The 17,742-nt window shown below is 56.9% G+C and overlaps 1 protein-coding gene across 6 annotated transcripts in view; it reads left to right on the forward strand.

The window, feature by feature from the left end:
* The window catches only part of KIAA0513 (KIAA0513 ortholog), a 60,629-nt gene extending 46,334 nt beyond the window's left edge, over window positions 1–14,295 (forward strand). For all 6 annotated transcript variants that reach the window (XM_026447258.1, XM_026447262.2, XM_026447260.1 and 3 more), the window contains 7 exons: window positions 1,411–1,618; window positions 2,403–2,443; window positions 2,911–2,989; window positions 5,247–5,324; window positions 10,380–10,460; window positions 10,836–10,930; window positions 12,037–14,295. In XM_026447258.1, the coding sequence (XP_026303043.1) occupies window positions 1,411–1,618; window positions 2,403–2,443; window positions 2,911–2,989; window positions 5,247–5,324; window positions 10,380–10,460; window positions 10,836–10,930; window positions 12,037–12,086 (632 nt within the window). In that variant the 3' untranslated portion in view covers window positions 12,087–14,295. The remainder of the gene's footprint in view (window positions 1–1,410; window positions 1,619–2,402; window positions 2,444–2,910; window positions 2,990–5,246; window positions 5,325–10,379; window positions 10,461–10,835; window positions 10,931–12,036) is intronic.
* Window positions 14,296–17,742: the final 3,447 nt, after the last annotated feature.

The raw sequence follows: 17,742 nt of genomic DNA on the forward strand, positions 1-17,742 counted from the left end.
CCCACGGGATCCTGAGGCTCGCCAGCCTATGATGTATCAGCAGAAGCTTTCTTTACCGTTAAAAGCAAAAGCTACGGGGCCTCCAGAGAACAGAGGACGCTGGTGTTAGGGAGGAGTGAGACTTCAGAGAAAACAGGGTCCGAATCATGGGGTGGGAGGTTGACTGACCAGGGTGCAAAGGAAACTCCCGAGCTGATAGGCGAAACATGCTAGACAGGACATTTTATGGTGGAGGCAGGAACTGCTGGATGTGAAGATAATCAGTTTTATGTTTTACCAAAACAAGACACAACTGGTTATTGGAGGGTGGTGGGGAGCAGCTGTCTAGGATCTGAAGTGGCAGAGAATTCCCAGGGATGGGCTGGAGATGGCTTAGAGGAGTGTGGACTGTTCTTGATGCTGAGGCTATGATATCTCTTCTGCCTCATTGCGTTGGAACTTTCTGGTACGTTGGAGTTCAAGGGCTTCCTGTGTGACTCTCCTTGGGCTGCAGCAACAGAACTCATTCAGGCCACCATAAGTGGAAGGTTGCTGGAAGCCTCCACGTGGACTGGAGCTGGGTCAGGGAGGTGCTAGGCCCCGACCTCCCGTGCTGTTCTCTCTCGGTACCTGCATGCTCACTCTTGGGGTGTGTGTATCTGCTCCCCCTCCCACAGCTGTCCTCTCTGCACCCCTCAATTCAGTTGGTCCAACTGCCATGGCTGGTGTCCCAGCCACACCAGCGGGCAGGCCCTTCCCGCCAGGCCACTCGTCAGCTGCTTTGGGTGGAGTGGGAACCCCCCAGTACAGCCTTTGGCTCCTCCTTTTTGAAGAACGGATAGACACATAATGAATAGACGCTGCTTCCTGAGACAGGGCTACCCACAGCAGCTTCAGCTAGTGAGGACACCCTGCCAGAGCCTGCAGAGAACCTTTGACTTATAGTGGGCGCTGGGGCCCGTGGGGGTACCTCATCCTGAAGGGGCACCAGGGCCTCGTGTCCATCCATTGGCTAAGGGAGCTTGGGTGCCAGGGCTACCCACCCCCCCCCGCTGTCTCCGCACTCCCATTTCAGGGGCCTGGTGCCCAGCTGGCTTCTGCCTCCCTGGCGCTGGCGTGGTCGGGCCTCTGCCCTCGCCTCCCTGCAGACCCTGCCACCTGGGCCGGGCTCCAGCCTGCATCTTCTTTGCTCCCTCCCTGCTCCTAGTGGCTTCTCTGTGCACAGCAGGTGCTGAGAGTGCTCCCGGGGAGCAGGGCCCCCACTTCCTCATCCTGGGCCGGCTGAGCCTGCACCACCCCTGTCCTGGGCTGAGGAGGGAGGCTCCTGTATCCCCACTGCACGGGACCCCTGCGGGGCTCCCTCTGGGCCTCTGCAGTTAGCAGGTGCAGACCCCGGCCTCACTGGCCTCGTCTTGTTCCCTCTCGTCCAAGGAAAACCGCAGCTGCTGCCCCCGGAGTCCCGGGAGAAGCCCACAGGCAGCATCGACTCCTACCTGAAATCCGCAAACAGCTGGCTGGCCGAGAAGAAGGACATTGCCGAGCGGCTGCTGAAGAACACCTCGGCCAGGACTGAGAATGTCAAGGGCTTCTTTGGGGGGCTGGAGACCAAGCTGAAGGGGCCCCTGGCCAGGAGGAACGAGTACGTGTGGCCTTGGGGTCCCTCCCACCTGCATGGGACAGGGGAGAGGCTGGTGTGGAGCTCGAGTGGGGACAGCAGGGAGGGTGCAGGTGAGGCCCAGAGACTGTCAGGAGCACTGCGCTGCCCAGCCGCCTCTGCCCCCACAGCTTGCTATGGTCTGCAAAGCCGAGCCCCCCAGTGACATGCAGGGATGTCCCTGGGGGCCACACTCCCTGGGACTGATGAGGAGCCCAAGGGATTATCAGATGGCAGAGAGAACTACAGCCCCTCCACTCTGTCTCCTCTGTCCCCTCCATCCCCTGGCTGGACCAAGAGTGAGTGCTTGTGGAACACAGTCTTGAGTCACAGGAGAAAAACACTGTCCCCAGGAGAGCAGGGCTCTGACAGACACTCGAGGAATACTTTGGGGACAGGCACATCAGAAACAGACTCATAGAAGCTATGACTTCCACAGGGAGGAGGGATGCGGCAGCCAGAGGGAGCCCCGGGGTCCCCTCTTCCCACCCCACCCATGGCTGGGCGGCAGCCAGGTGCCTTGGCCGCCTCCTCTGCCCCATTAAGCTTTGGATTCAGAGAAAATGACATAAAGAAACCTCAATGCCACATTTCCTGAATTCTGAAACCCTGGCAGTTGACAAGTAGAGCCTTGATTTCATAAAAGGCTTTTCAGAGCAAGGCATATTAAATGTACCCAGTCCCACCTGAGAAGTATAGAACAGCGTGTTTGAGTTGAGAAAGTGTGGTATGAGTTGCATTTGTTGTCATGGTGCCTTCTTTCCCTCAGGGAAGACGAGAACAAACCCCAGGAGAAGCGGCCCAGGGCTGGTGAGTCTGCCCAGGCAACAGCAGGAGATGCCTGGCCCACACCCCCTCAGCCAGCACACAAGCAGGTGCACGGCCTCTGGGGCTTTCCTGCCTCCACAGAGCACAGGAACCTTGCCCTGGGTGATGCCCCAGTTGCTTCCCAGCTCCCGTGGTCTGTATTTTCTCACTGAGTTTCTGTGGAAGAGCCACTTTTCTAAGGAGGAACTAAATTCCTTAATCCCAGGAAGGCCAAGGGTTACTGCGAGGGGCTGTGGCTGTGCTGTGGAACCATCCCTCAGAGGAAGTCCTTATTGCCGGGTGGGAATAGCACCATTACTGGCTATGGCTAGCAGAAAAGCCATGGTGGAGTTTACACCACATGTTTCTGTGGCATTTGGGGAGAAACTGGCTGCTGGGAGGCTGTCGCCCGGGGTTTGCCAACAGCAGGCGCGCAGCCAGAGCTGCTTTCAGCCTTTCTTCTCCCACAGTGACCGTGTACAGCCCTGAGGACGAAAAGAAGGGGGAGAAGATCTACCTGTACACGCACCTGAAGCAGCAGCCCATCTGGTAAGGCCGAGCCCGTGGCTTCCTGTCACCCTCTTACGGGGCCAGCAGTCACTCCCCAGGATCACTTCTAGTTGCCCTTGTCCCCATCAGAATGGCAGAATTCTTACCCCCCCAGGGTGGCAGAATAAAAAGATGAACCCTCACAGGCATTGGTGAGGATGTGGAGAAATTGGAGATCTGTACGGCTAGGAGGAATGTAAATGGAGCAGCCGCTGTGGAAACAGTCTGGCAGTTCCTTTAAAGGTGAAACACAGAGTTACCCTGTGAGCCAGCAGCTCCACTCCTAGGAGTCACCCAAGAGAAAAATGTGTCCTCACAAAACCTTGTACAAATGTCTGTAGCAACATCATTTATTATGGCCCCAAAGTGGAAACCACCTTCATGGCCGTCCAGTGATGAGTGGGTAAACAAAATCCATCCATTGCATGAAATATTAGCCAGCCGTGAAAAGGAATGTCATGCCGCTCCACACTGCAGCAGGGATAGGCCTGGGAAACGTGAAACTCAGTGGAAGAAGCCAGGCACAGAAGCCCACGTATTGTGTCATCCCTATGAAATGTCCAGAATAGCAGATTCCTAGAGACACGGCAGATGACTGATAGCCCAGGCAAAGGGCGCGGAATGGGGAGCAGGGCGTGACTGCTGATGGGGATGGGGTTTCTTTATGGGGTGAGAGAATGTTCTGGAAATGGTGGCTGCACAACTCTGTGAATACACTAAAAGTTACTGAACTGTATATTTTAGAGGGCGAATTTCATGGCATGTGAATTATATCCCAATTAAGCTCTTACATGCATATAAATGAATGAAGGTGATGGTTGAAGTGAGACCAGTGTTGCAGGGGAAATCTTGGCCACCCTGGCGTATGGCCCAGTTCTGCAGATGATGGTCAGGCTGTGCTAATCTCTCTGAAGCCTCAACATATTTTAGAGTGCTTTGCTAGCACCTGGAATCAGTGTCAGACAGGCCCTCCCTCCCCTGAAGATCACAGTTGGCTGTGGTACATTCTGCCTGTTAACCAAGCAAGAGTTACTTCAGGAGCTTGGCCAGGGAGTGCCGCAGGGACCCAGAGGGCAGAGGGCAGGGCTGGAGCTGTAGGAAGGCCCTTGAGGAGGCTGGACCCGGTTCCCATGGAAGCAGAGGGCAGGGAGAAGCTGGCCCGCTTTGTCCCACCGTCTGGTGATTCAGCTCAGCTCCTCTGTCCTTGACTTGGCTGCTGTCTTTTCATTGTTGCTTGGCAAACTTTTCTGTGAAGGGCCAGATAATAAATATGTTAGGCTTTGCGGGCCAGATGGTCTCTGCTGCAGCCACACCACTATGCTGTTGTAGCGCGAACACCACCAGAGACGTTGTATAAATGTATGAGTGTGGCTTGTTCCAATAAAACTTTATTTACAGAAACAAGCTGCCGGCCTGCTTCAGCCTACACACCATAGTTTGCCAACCCCTGATGTTCTTTAAGAAGAATTTTTCTGCTGGGCGCTGTGGCTCATGCCTGTGATCGCACTTTGGGAGGCCAAGGCGGGCGGATTTCCTGTGGTCAGGTGTTCGAGACCAGCCTGGTCAACATGGCGAAACCCCCATCTCTACTAAAAATACAAAATTAGCCGGGTGTGGTGGTGGGTGCCTGTAATCCCAGCTACTCAGGAGGCTGAGGCAGGAGAATGCTTGAACCTGGGAGGCAGAGGTTGCAGTGAGCGGAGATCACACTGTTGAACTCCAGCCGGGGCAACAAGAGTGAAACAAAAAAAAAAAAAAACCCAAAGAATGTTTTTTCCTTGAGTGTCCGTATGAACGTGAGTTCTCTCGGCACACGACGTGTCGCTGCGGGGTTCCCGTTTATGTTACTAGCCCCTGATGTAGAAGAGCACGTCTTCCCAGCCCTGTGCTTCCTCTTGGGAGTCCCAGCAGGAAAGGCGGAAGAAGAAAACGACCCACCTCTGTCCTACAGATGGCGGCTTCAGCTCTGCCCGCCAGCGCCCTCCTGCCTGCGGTGCAGCCCGGGATAGCATAGTTGTCCCTCCCACTTGCGCCATCTCTCCTAAGAGATACGCAGCCACTGGGAGCCCCAGGGAAACAGCTTTATTTAGATCAAGCCATATGCTCAGTTTTTCCTTCTCAGCCCTACCTCTCTGAGACGTTTTTAGAAGCTCAGACAGATGTGAGACACTGCCCTGATTTATCCCTCAAGTGGCCCACGACCCGTGTCCTCCCGGCCTCCCCTTGGAGAGAGTGTGACTAGGGCTCTGTCTTGCAGGCACACGCTGAGGTTCTGGAATGCAGCCTTTTTTGATGCTGTCCATTGTGAGAGGACAAAGCGATCTCCCACTACCAGGTAGGAGCAAAGTGTGGCCCCATTTGGCCTCAGGAAAAAGGACCAGGGAGTGGCTTTATTTCCCGGTTGCAGAAGAGGAGAGCAGAAGAGCAGCTGAGTGGACGTGTCTGTTTTTTCTTCACCCCCTCACGGCCCTGGTGCCCTGCAAGCTGCCTGAGGGGTCTCGGCTTCATGGGTGGGGGTGCTCAGCTTGCATGAGCGCTTTCTGTCCTGGGGCTCTGGCATGACTTGGCCTGACCCTCCTAAAATTGCCAACTCCCACTAATACCATCAGGACCCCTGCTCCCAGGCCCACCCTGCTGTTTGCTGAACAAAATCAGCATCCTAGGGATGAATGCCTGGAGCAGGGTCCTGGGAGGAAGGGCTGGCCACCTCCCCCGAGACTTTGCCCTCGAGAGCTGGTGCCTGGTGAATGCAGTTGCCGCTCGCAACTCACCTCTTGGGTCTGCAGCCTGACCAGACCTTCCCAGCTTCGCTGAGGGCCACCTCGCACGTGGCAGCAGGGAGGGGCTGGCACCCACTCCATGGGGGCCGATGCCATAGCAAGCAAAGGTGCCATCCACCGTGTACAGCGACATGACAGCGAGGGACAGCAGCCCCTGGGGGAGCCCCTTCCAGTCGTGTGACTGGAGTCTCTGAACCTCTCAGGGCCCTGGTCTCCTCATTAATAAAGCACATCCGTCCCTCTGCAACACCAGGGAGACCCTCTACCCTTAACCCTCGTCAGGAGCGGGGGCAGATGGCAGCTGCCGGGGGAAGACTCGAGTCTCCCGGCACTTGCCGTGTCTCGAGTGAAATTCTTCCCTCTGGGGGCAGCTAAAACCCTGTCAGGGGCGAGGGACCCAGAGCATTCTGCCATGGCCGCATTTCCTGGGGGGGCACAGGGGCTCGTGGAGAGGGAAAGACGCTGAGACTGCCCGAGGACCCTCGAGAGAGACCCCGCTCTGGCAGGAGAGCAGAACAGGGAAATGCTTAGATGCCTCTAGGCAGATGGGCGTTGCCTCTTTAGTTCTCAGACTTCTAGGAAGTTAATTTATTTCGAATATCCTGTCTTTCTCTGTCCCGCTCGTTTCTGCCTGTAATAACCCTCCTCTGCTTGTTCTCTTTTGACCATCCACATATCTTGCATGACTTTGACATGTTCCTTTGTTTACCTGTTTCTGCTGCCGCTCCAGAGGGGATGCTGGAGAGGAGGAGGAGAAGAGGTGTGTGTGTCCACGTGACTTTGTTCCATTTGACAGTGCGGGCTCCTGCAAAGGTCACTTCAGGTTGGGGGCTGTGCACTGTGTTGAGCTGCTGCAGCAGACACAGCCCAGATGCAGGTGCAGCCTGGCAGCCGGCGGGGAGGGCAGCCCTGGGGAGGTGAGGCCAGCACTAGGGCAGGCTGGCAATGCATCCCGGAACTGGGCAGGTGGGAGCCTGCCAAGGCCAGAGCACTCCGAAATAGTCAGAAAACAAATGTGACACCTTGAGACGCCCTGGCGACAGCATGAGCTCGAGAGGCAAAGGCGGTGACGCTGGGGAAAGCGGGCTCCAGTTCTGAGCCAGCCGTGCTCTCCACCAGCCACGCCGGCCCCTTCTGAGCAGACCTGAAAGCCTCGCACTTGGCCTCATTGTTCACACGGGAGAAGTGGGTCCCGGCTCATCTGGGAAACCGTGGGTGGGGTGCAGAGCCTGTCCTGTTTGCAACAGCACCCACTCTCGGGTGTGCTGGGGCCGCCAGGTGGAGGAGGCACGGAAGAAGGACACACTCCCACTTTCCCAGCCGCTCGGGGATGGGGGTGCGAGGGGTACCCGAGGAAATCCTAGAACGGGGCTGTTTCCTGCCAGCCCACAGAGGGGCCTGACTCTCCCTGTTCACCTTTCTGCGGGCTGGAATCCTTTGTGATGTGTTTTCAGAGATGCCGATCTGCCTCTTCAAAGAGTCCCTGTTACGATGTCTCGCTGGAGGATGCGTGAAGTTGCCTCCTCTAATCAGTGATACGTGTAGTGTTTATTGTCGTGAGCAATCACGCTTCTTATGCAGACCTATGGCTTTCAAAGGAGCACTGAGGCCTAACGAACACCTCCTTTCATGAACAAAGCCCCTGGGTTTTCACTGACTCTTTGGGTGACAGTGTGATGAACCAGCCTTCCAGGAACAAGTCAGCCCCACAGCCCTGGCCCAAGGAGGGCTGGGAGCATCTCAGCATCCTCTGAGAGCTGGTCGGTGCTGCTGGGGAGGGGTGGTCTGTCCTGAGCTCAGCTGAGAGGACAGCTGGCCTCCTGGGCCTTCTCACCAGGGCAGATTAGCTTTGACCACACATAGCTCTGCACGGGCTCCTCATCTCTGACCGGCCTCTGAGCCTTCCCTAGAAGAAGGCTGAATATTGCTTTGAGAGTGAGGCAGGTGACAGGGGCGAGGTCGCCTCCAACTCCCCAGGCAGCCTCATGCCTCCAACGTGCCACCTCTTTTTTGGTAACCTCTGCTGACAGCAAGAAGCCATTATCATCCTCTCTGTTTCCAGAGGCAGGTGTTTCTCCGTTCAGAAGGGTTCCCTCGCAGCAGGCGGTCAGTCCCATCCAGATTCCCACCGAGGCAGTGTAGACACAAGTTCAGCTCGCTGCGCAGTGTCAGAGCTTGATCGGCACTGGAAATTGAACTCTTTTTTGTTTTGTTTTTTGAGATGGAGTCTCGCTCTGTTGCCCAGGCTGGAGTGCAGTGGTGCAATCTCAGCCCACTGCAACCTCCACCTCCTGGGTTCAAGCTATTCTCCTGCCCCAGCCTCCCGAGTAGCTGGCATTACAGGTGCCTGCCACCATGCCCGGCTAATTTTTCTTTTCTCTTTTTTCTTTTCTTTTTCTTTCTTTTTTTTTTTTTTTGAGACAGAGTTTTGCTCTTGTTGCCCACGCTGGAGTGCAGTGGTGCGATCTCAGCTCACTGCAACCTCCGCCTCCTGGGTTCAAGCGATTCTCCTGCTTCAGCCTCCCAAGTAGCTGGGATTAGAGGCGCCCACCACCATGCCCGGCTAATTTCATATTTTTAGTAGAGACGGGGTTTCACCATGTTGGTCAGGCTGGTCTCAAACTCCTAACCCCAGGTGATTTACCCGCCTCAGCCTCCCAAAGTACTGGGATTACAGGCGTGAGCCACCGTGCCCGGCCCAATTTTTGTATTTTTAGTAGAGATGGGGTTTTGTCATGTTGGCCAGGCTGGTCTTGAACTCCTGAACTCAGGTGATCTGACTGCCTCGACCTCCCGAAGTGCTAGGATGACAGGCATGAGCCACCGCGCCCGGCCTGAAGTCAGTTGTAAGAAGTGATTTTATCGTGGACATTACCTCATCTGCTACTGCCAGTGACCATTTACCTCTTTGTTGAGACGTCAGGTTAAATGTCTCAGTTTTCGTCCTCACCATGGCGAGAAGAATCGCCACGTCATCTGGCTCAGGAGAGGAGGGGTCAGGGCTCCTGTGCTGCACAACTCCAAGGGAGCCGTTCCCGTGCGGTCTGGGGTTGTGCAGGGCCCAACCTGCACAGCTGTGCGCAGCAGGCCTGCGGGTGGTGCAGGGGTTTGTGTCTGAACAACCCTCAGGGGGGCTGTTTTGGGGAAAGACAGTAGGAAGGAAATGGGATGGGACTCTGCAGGGTACCTGGAAGTATATTCTGGTGTCTTCGTGGGCAGCCTGCCATCGGCACGAGGAGGCCGGGAGTGACCTTTGTCCGTCACTCCCATCGTGCCCGATGCCCTGTGACGCCTGCTAAGCTGCAGCAGTGCCAGTGACCTCTCGTGGGCCGGGGGTGGCGAGGAGCCAGGAGTTCATGTTCCTTTGTTTTGTTTCTCTTCCTCTGGCTTCTCCATGATCCCAACCTCTCACCCTCTCATACCATCCTTCTCCCCCTTCTTTGATCTTCCTCTCAACCTTATTTTAGTCAGACTCATCCATCAGTTTTCTTTTTAAGGGGAAAGGGGCTCAAATTAATGTCTCCATGTTCGCAGCTGCTTCTGCAGGTAGCTTCTCAGATGGGCGTGGTGTCCAGGGAGTTGTGTAAGGGTCAGGGAGGCCCCAGGCCCTGCCCAAGGGGCGGGGAACGAGCTGGCAACGCAGAAAAGCTCTGTGGCAGTGAGGGCTGGGAAGGAGTGGAGAGCCCCCGTGTTCTAAGACAGATGAGGGATTAACAGCACTCCCCTCTAAAGCATGCAGCAGGTGAAGGCTCAGAACACCCTCCCACCCCAGGCCTTGTGCGGAGAACGCATCAGGGTCCCCCCCGGCTCCTGAAGCTTGTGCAGACCTCGGTCAATGCCCTCTCATTGGGTTTTCAGCACTTGGTTCTCACGCCTGGGTGCTGTCTTCACCGTGGTCCACAGCACCCACAGGGTCACGGTCAGAGAGGCCGGCGGGAAGCGTGGGGGCCTGGTCTGTGTTGTTTAGGGAGGGGACTGGAGAGAGCATTGAGGGCCTTGAGAAAGCCGACACAGAGAAAGCACAGCTGAGCAGGGCACAGCGCTCTTCAGGCAGGGCGCAGTGTGGCCCTCAGGGCCCTCGGCCTCTGTGGAAGCTGCCATGCGCAACTGGCCCCAGGATGTCGCACCTCGCCTGGCCCATCAGGCTGGTCAGGAGACAGGGGTGTGATCTGAAAACGTTCCCTGGGCCACCCAGGCCCGCTGTCCTGGGATGTTGGGCAGGTCCCCTCCCTCTCTGGAGGTTTCTTTCCCGAGGACGGGTCCAGACCCCACTCTCCAGCTATAGCGAGGCTCTGGGGCCGGCCCCACTGCCTGTAGAATGCCCGGGTAGCCGTGTGGCGCTCCTCACCTTCAGGGCCATAAAGAACCCTTCTGTTTCCGCGTCTCTTTATCTTGTGAAGAGTGAGATGAACGTTGGGGACCCCAAGCGCAGTGTCAGGATCCCGGCAGGCCTTGTGGAAAGGCTCAGCTCTCCGGTGAAAGGCACCCCCTTCTGTGCCCGGGGGGCCATACATGGGTGCCGCCAGCACCCGCGGGTCAGAGCAGGGCGAGGAGCAGGGGCCAGGACAGCACTGTCTAAGTCCCGCTCCTGTCACCTCCTGTGCTTGCAGGGAGAAGTGGTGCCACATGACGCAGGAGGAGCGCGATGATAGCCTCCGGTTCAACGAGAACATCACCTTTGGGCAGCTGGGGTAAGGGCGGGCGTGGGAAAGGGGGAGGGGAAAGAGGGGGCAGGGAGAGAGGGGGCGGGCCCACCCTGTGAGCTCTCACGCCCTGTGAGCTGTCACACCCTGGGGTGCTGTGTCAGCCTGCTCTGAGGCATGGAGTTCATCACACTGGCCTCCATGCCAGCTCATGATTAATTCGCCTCCTACGCAACCCCTGGTGGCCGCAGTGCCACAGCGAGAGTTGCTGGTAGTTAATTAGGCAGCAGTGCGTTTCAGTTTTTGCTGACCATTCCAGGCAGGCCACGGTGGGCGTCCCAGAGACGAGGGCCCAGCTCCCTGGCCCTTGCCCCTGGGAAGCCGGCGGGTGGGCGGGTGACGCTCTTGGGTTTTCTCCTGCAGCACGTTCTCACACAACATGCTGGCCTTCGGACTGAACAAGAAGCTGTGCAATGACTTCCTGAAGAAGCAGGCTGTGATTGGCAACCTGGATGAAGGTGCGTCTGCGGGAGGCCGCTGGCGGGAGGCGGGCAGGGCTGGGGTCAGGAGCCAGTGGTGCGCCTGCTGGCGCTTCTGCACTGCCGGAAGGCATGTCGTATTGCAGTCGGAAACGTGGTGCTGAGCTCTCGGCAGACGGCCCACCTCTCTCCCCAGTCTGTGTAGACAGACGCACAGGACACCTCTTGTTCCATTTGGAATCCATTTCTGCTAGATGGGATTGTGGGTATTGAGGCTGCAGCCTCGGGGTTCATGGTCAGGACAGAGGAAGAGGGGGATGCAGCGCTTGGACTCAGCTTGCACAGAGCCAAACTCCGGCCCCAAGTTGCCCCCTTCTAAACGGCTCCCGCGTGGTGTCCTGTTCTTTCTCAGACCACACTGCCATGGCGAGTGCCGGAGGACAAGGGTGGTGGGGAGGGAGTTTTGAGGTTTCTCTGGAATCTCTGGCTTCTGTGACAGCAGGGAAATGCTGTGACAATGACGCCCTCCTGCGCGGGGGCCAGTCCCTGTGTGCGGCCCCATCTGCTGCAAGCGTTGGTTCCTCTGCGTCGAAAAGGATTTACACTTAGGCATGGATACGGATCGACCCATATTCTTCAGAAAATCCCATTCTCCACCTAATTCAAGGGATCTGTGGTGGAGCGGCCTGAGGAGGCATGAGAGCGCCAGTGGCCGTTAGACTGTCTCGGAATGTTGCTAGCAGCCCCACCTCACTGGCACAGGGCAAGGGGGATGCTGCCACCTCTCCCAGTCCCCAGGGTGGCTGGACTGACTGCCCTGTGCCTGTCACAGGCTGCAGGAGCTGCGCCCCATGACACTATTTTCATAAGAAGGTGCGTTCCCAGTTTTGAGGGCCCCTTCCAGCCACTTGCTTGCCCCACAGGCGGCATGCTGGCCAAGAGGCTGCGTGTGCAATGCGCTCTCGTGGCACAGCCCTGCCCCGAAGTGCGCAAGCTGTGTGGCCTGCAGAAGGCAGTGCAGTTCAGGAGCCGCAGCCCTGCTCCCAGGGAGGCCCTGATTCGCCCCTGTCAGAGTGACAAGAGCAGGACACACCTGTCCCTGTCACCATCTTTCATCTGAGAAATAACATCGCTTTCTCTTCCAGAGCAATACAAGCTGCTTAGTGACCACATTGAGCAAATGGCCACTGAGTAGGCCCCAGAGGTCACACTCTGCAGGAGGACTGAGACCAGGCGCCATTCTCCCAGGCCCAGTGCCTGGCCGTCACCCCACCCGTGACCTGCATGAAGCCAGCAGCACCCAGAGCCGCACCTGCTGCCCTAGAACTAGTGGTTAGAAGAATCCGCTGCTCCTCCCTCTTCTCCTCTGCCTGTGTCTGCGCCCCCCATCCATGTGCCAAAGTGTCCCTTGGGTCACACGGCTAAGGCCAAGGTGACCAGCTGTACCCCGAGTGCCAGGCTTGTGAGATGAGACCAAGAGGGAGGAGGGGAAGGATGCTGTGGGCCATCGTGGGCCAAGGGCTGGCGAGGGTGGGGGCGGGCAAGGGATGCAGGCAGGACAGCCATGAGGTGGGGCTGCAGCCGGCACACCCAGTGGTGGAGGACTGGCACTGCCACTCATGGTGGGCGGCCCTGGGCCACATTCCCTGCAATGGGTGCACACCTGGCTCCCATCCAGCCCTCTCAGTGTGGGGCTGTGGCCGGTCCTCACTCTTCCCCGGTCTCCCTCTGTGGGGCAGGAACGGGAAGTCACAGGACCCTTGAGGAAGAAACGCCTGTTTTAGGGAGAGAGTGGGAGTTTTGCAGAGGATGCTCTTGGCTGGCTGGAGCAAGACCCGGCTCCCACCAGAGGGACGTGTGTGTGCCCTGCAGACGGCCCGGGATCTGTGTGTCTCCGCCAGAGCCACAGCAGTGCCGAGGTGTCTGCAGCAGACCACACAGACCATCTGAAATGCGCCCGCCTGGCGGACAGCTCCCTTCTGAAGCAGAGAAGGCTCCGCGGTCACGCAGCAGCATTGTGCCGTGTGTCCCTCACAAGAAGCACAGGAAAGAGAAGTTTCTTTAGTAGTCACTAGACAACCACCCTTTGTAAAAGCAAACAGTGCTGCTCTTTATTCCAGGCGAGGCAGGAAAGTCTGAGTTGGGAGAGACAGCAGCTGGAGAGAGGCAGTTCTGTGTGACGTGTGGGGCGAGCCAGTGGCATGGACTCTGCCTCTAAGGGCTGAGCACTGGGCCTCTGCCCCCAGGGGCTCTGGAAGGGGCTTTTTCCTTCCCCACCAGACCTGTGCAGCTCCTTCCTCCAGCCTCTGCAGAGACTCCCTTCACCTCGCACCTACTGCCTGGGAACCGTGGCCCTTCTCTCCTGTGGATCTGTACCAGGCACTCCAGGCCAGCCCGTGGGCCCGGGGCCTGACCCTGACACCTGCATGCTGGGTCCAGAGCCTTCTGTTTTGCCATGCGTGGACGCTGCCAGCCTGCCTGGGGTGCCCCACCTCCTACCCGTCGCTGCTGTGGTCCCTGACCGCCAAATAGGCCCGCAGGGCTCTCCCTCCGCCCACCATCCCCCCCTCCCGCCCTTCCTGGCTACCTCCTCTGACATGCGGTCAGATAAGTCCCGTCTTATTCGTAAGCCTGAGAGTCACTTACCCGGCCACTGCTGGGAAGGTTTCCCTCCAGGGAATGCCTCCCCGGCATGATCCAGAGACGAGCACAGATTGGTTGGATCACAGAATGTGTGTCTGGGGCATTATCTGAAATGTGGTGTCATCTGATGCATTTGGACCACATGTCGCCAGACTGCAGGATGGGGGAGCCGGGGCTCAGGGCCCCTGGCTACATGATGCATGAGTGATTTCAGCCTGGCAGTGCCGCTGGACGGACTGTGGCCATGCTGCCAGTGCGCTCGCCATGAGTTGGGCTGGGGTGGGGGAGTTACACAGGCTGGGGTGCCGCTTCCCCCATCGTTGGACCCCAGTGGCCGTGTCTCCACCGAATCCATTTAGAGAAACATCAGAGAGCAAGGGGTGTGCGGACGCCCCTCGCTCTGATGCCAACTGCAAATAATACACACCTCCTGCGGCATCCAGCCACAGCTCCAGGGCACTGCTCTCCTCCCCACACCGGCGAAACTCGGGCCACACTGAGGGCTGACTGTCCGGGAGCTCCCTTCAGCCGCCTCGTTGTCAGCGTTCTTAGTCATGTATTATTCGTGTTAGCTGAAATGCATTCAGCCTTTGTTCTGCAGTGCCCACAAGACTTACCCCTGTATGTGTAGGATTTTTGTTTGGAAGTTCTGTTTGATTCTGAGACTCTCTTGGGGGCACTGGAGGGCTTGTGCACAGCGTCTGGAAGGAAAGGCAGCACTGACTTTGTTGGACTTTTTTCCAAGCACTTTGACTTCAAAACTGGTCTTGACACTTTTTTGTCCACATAGACCTCTTGAAATAGCCATTTCAGGGAGAGGAAAGGTTTGGGGTTTTGTCTGTTTGTTTATTTCTCTCTTTACTACCTGTTCTTGTAGATCTAGCTCCTCAGAGTTGGAGGAAGCCTGACAGAGAAGGGTCCCCTCTGTGCTCCATCCACACAGGACGCCCGAAAGACAGCTGCTTATGCTGTGAGCGGAGCAGGCAGTGGCTCGGGAGGCTGCCTGTGGTCTCCTGCCAGCTGTGGCTGACAGTGGCTCTGGCCAGGGTTGCCTGGAGGAGGCCCAGTGTGCCTGGGACAGGGCTGACTGCCTGCCACCAAGGTTTCCTCTCTTCCCCCAGGGCTCAGGTGTGAGCTGGGCCCTGGTGCAGAGCAGGCGTGAGCTGGGCCCTGGTGTGGAGCAGACTGACCCAGCCACACTGCTCAAAGGTCCCTGTGTGGGGAGGTGTCACACCAGGGCACACCTAGGGCCACCTGGGTGTAGGAGAGCCCTGGTGGCCCCTCTGTAAACTCAGGAAGTGTCAGGTGATTCCTAGGAAGAGGTTCCCAGTCCCAGCAGACAGAATGCCCAAAACTAGGGGCGTGAAGGCCTGTCATCCATGGGGCCGTTGCAGGCACTCTGTCGCCCGACCTTGAGGGCTGTGTGAATCCTAGTGAACCAAAACGCAGACAACTCACTCAAGTGAAAAACTCCCTGCTTTGAAAACAGAACATGTTGACATGCAGCATTGTATGTTTTTAGCCTTTGTTACGATTTTAGCAACATTGATAGAATTGTAGCAACATTGATAGATGTTTAAGAAGGGCCGTGCTAATAGATTGCATCTGCCCTGTGCATGCACATGTTTCACCAGAGGCCAGAGAACTGAATTCTGATGATGTAAGTTATCTGTAAGTGAAATGGGGTAGGCTCTATGATTTCCCTATTGCCAAAAGAAAGAAAGTGGGCCAGAGAGCTCTGACATTTCCAAAAAAGGGCTAGAGGGAGAGTCCAGTTTCTGAGCTCTGTACCCAATTTAAAATCCTGATGTTTAGGTAATCCAAGCGACACACGCTGGGTTTAAAACCAGCACCGAGGCCGAGTGCGGGAATCACAGGCACCGCCAACCCTCGTCGTCTTTCCTTCCCGTGAGTTAAAGTCAAACAGGCCTCTCGCTCACTCCTCCAAGCCCAGTAATGCTGAGGAGTTCAGTTACGAGGAAAGAAGGCTGGAGCCGTGAGATTTCGCTTTTCCCTAGGCTGTTCTGCCTGGGTTACCTTATCACCCTGGAGCACCTGGTATTCCAGACCCCTGACACGAGGAATGCAGGTTCAAGAGCTAGTGAAAGGTTTCAGTCTAACGGGTTCCTTAGCTGGAAGCCAGGGCTGGAAGCTACTGGCCTGATCTTCCTGGGTCCCACTATCTGTTGGCTTTTTTTTTTTTTTTTTTTTTTTTTGAGACGGAGTTTCACTCTTGTTGCCCAGGCTGGAGTGCAGTGTATTCATCTCTGCTCACTGCAACCTCCGCCTCTGAGGTTCAAGTGATTCTCCTGCCTCAGCCTCACCTCCCGAGTAGCTGGGATTACAGGCACGTGCCACCACACCCAGCTAATTTTGTATTTTTAGTAGAGACAGGGTTTCTCCATGTTGGTCAGGCTGGTCTCAAACTCCCGACTTCAGGTGATCCACCTGCCTCAGCCTCCCAAAGTGCTGGGATTACAGGTGTGAGCCACCACACCTGGCTGTTTTTTTTTTTGAAACAGAGTCTTGCTCTGTCGCCCAGGCTGGAGTGCTGTGGCATGATCTCTGCTCACTGCAACCTCTGCCTTCTGGGCTCAAGCAGTTCTCCTGCCTCAGCCTCCCGAGTAGCTGGGATTACAGGTGCCCGCCACCACGCCTGGCTAATTTTTGTATTTTTAGTAGAGATGGGGTTTCACCATGTTGGCCAGGCTGGTCTCGAACTCCTGACCTCAGGTGATCCACCCACCTCAGCCTCCCAAAGTGCTGGGATTACAGGCCTGAGGCACCACACAGCCTCTGTTGGCTTTTTAATTAGGAAGGATCCAGGTAGGCCCGTATGGTTAGATCAGCTTTGTTACTGAGTTACCTAAAACCAGACCACAGTGCAGCCAGGGAATCCAGTAGTGTTTCCAAGAACAGTGTGGAGCTCGAGAAAGAGAACTTTAAGAATCAGAGGGTTCCTTGTCGCAGAGGAAGGGATGCTCACAGGGTGGCAGTGGTCCAGCCTCAGGGAGAGGGGAGGGAGAGCCCCCTCTGGACCCAGCAGGCGGGTGTTCTGAGGCTGGTCCCTCCTCCGTTTCTGCAGCCACAAGGCGAAGCTGCCAAGTTCTCACTCAAGGCCACTCTCACTCCTTTTCCTGTCCCGTTTCCAGTCCCAGTGAGCCATTCACTTCCGCTGAACCATTTTTCTTAGGATGCAGCCGTCTCACTTCCTTGTCCTGTAAATCACGTATTCACATTGATGATTCTTGGAGATAGGTTTCACCTCAGAAGCTCCCAGCTGCGTCCACAGGAAAGGGGAGTCGGATGCCAGGTGCACCCCGCCTGGCTCGCACAGGCTAAGGCCACAGACAGAGCAGGGCTTCCTGGAGTCACACAGGCCATGCACCCCAGGAACCCTTGCTGTCGCGGGCCAGGAACAGGAATGTGTTGGTGCCTGAGACACCAAATGGAAGAACCACGTCCAGACTGTTCTTCTGCAGCCGACACTGGCCTGGAAGCCGCCCTCCACACAGGCGCTTAGGGGGCCTGCCTTCTGTGCCTCAGGCCCGCATGCACCCCTGGGCCTCCCTGGGCCTGGGTAGCATGCTCTCCAGGAAAGGGACGGAACCAATCATGTGACCGACGGGCTCGCAAGGATGCATGCCACCGTGGGAGCCTGACTCCGGTGCTGGCAAGGGATTGGGTTTGTGTGGGTGTCTCTAGCCTGCAGACTGCGGTGAGTGAGAGACCTCGGGAGCGCGGCCCTACCTGCAGCTGCGCCTGGCGATGCACGTGACCACGGGATTTCCGTGGGACAGCGCTCCCACGGGGGTTGGGGGTGGGGGTAGGGTTTCTTAGTTACTACTGGAAAGGGAAAAACTCACCATGTCCAAGGGGAGAGAGGATGGGCTGGGTTCACCCCAACTTCCCTTCTACGCCGCTCCCGCAGGACAGTGCAATCTGGGGAGAACCCAGCCCATCCTCTATCTGCAGGCTCTGGGACCTGACAAAACAGAGCCTAAGCCCGCTGCAGCCTGAAGCTCCCTTGAGCTGCGCCTTAAGGGACTTTGCACTTTAACTAGAAAGAGGATGCCTGTCAGTAAATCCCCTGTGCATTGACTGGAACTGGGGGGCTGCGCCCACTCCCTCCTTAATCCTAGATGATTTGCTCATGAAATAGAGGTGGGGGACGACGGCATGCCCTCTGGGACGTGCAGCCCTAAGGG

Source organism: Piliocolobus tephrosceles, chromosome 17 (assembly GCF_002776525.5).
Source record: "Piliocolobus tephrosceles isolate RC106 chromosome 17, ASM277652v3, whole genome shotgun sequence".
NCBI lineage: Eukaryota > Metazoa > Chordata > Mammalia > Primates > Cercopithecidae > Piliocolobus > Piliocolobus tephrosceles.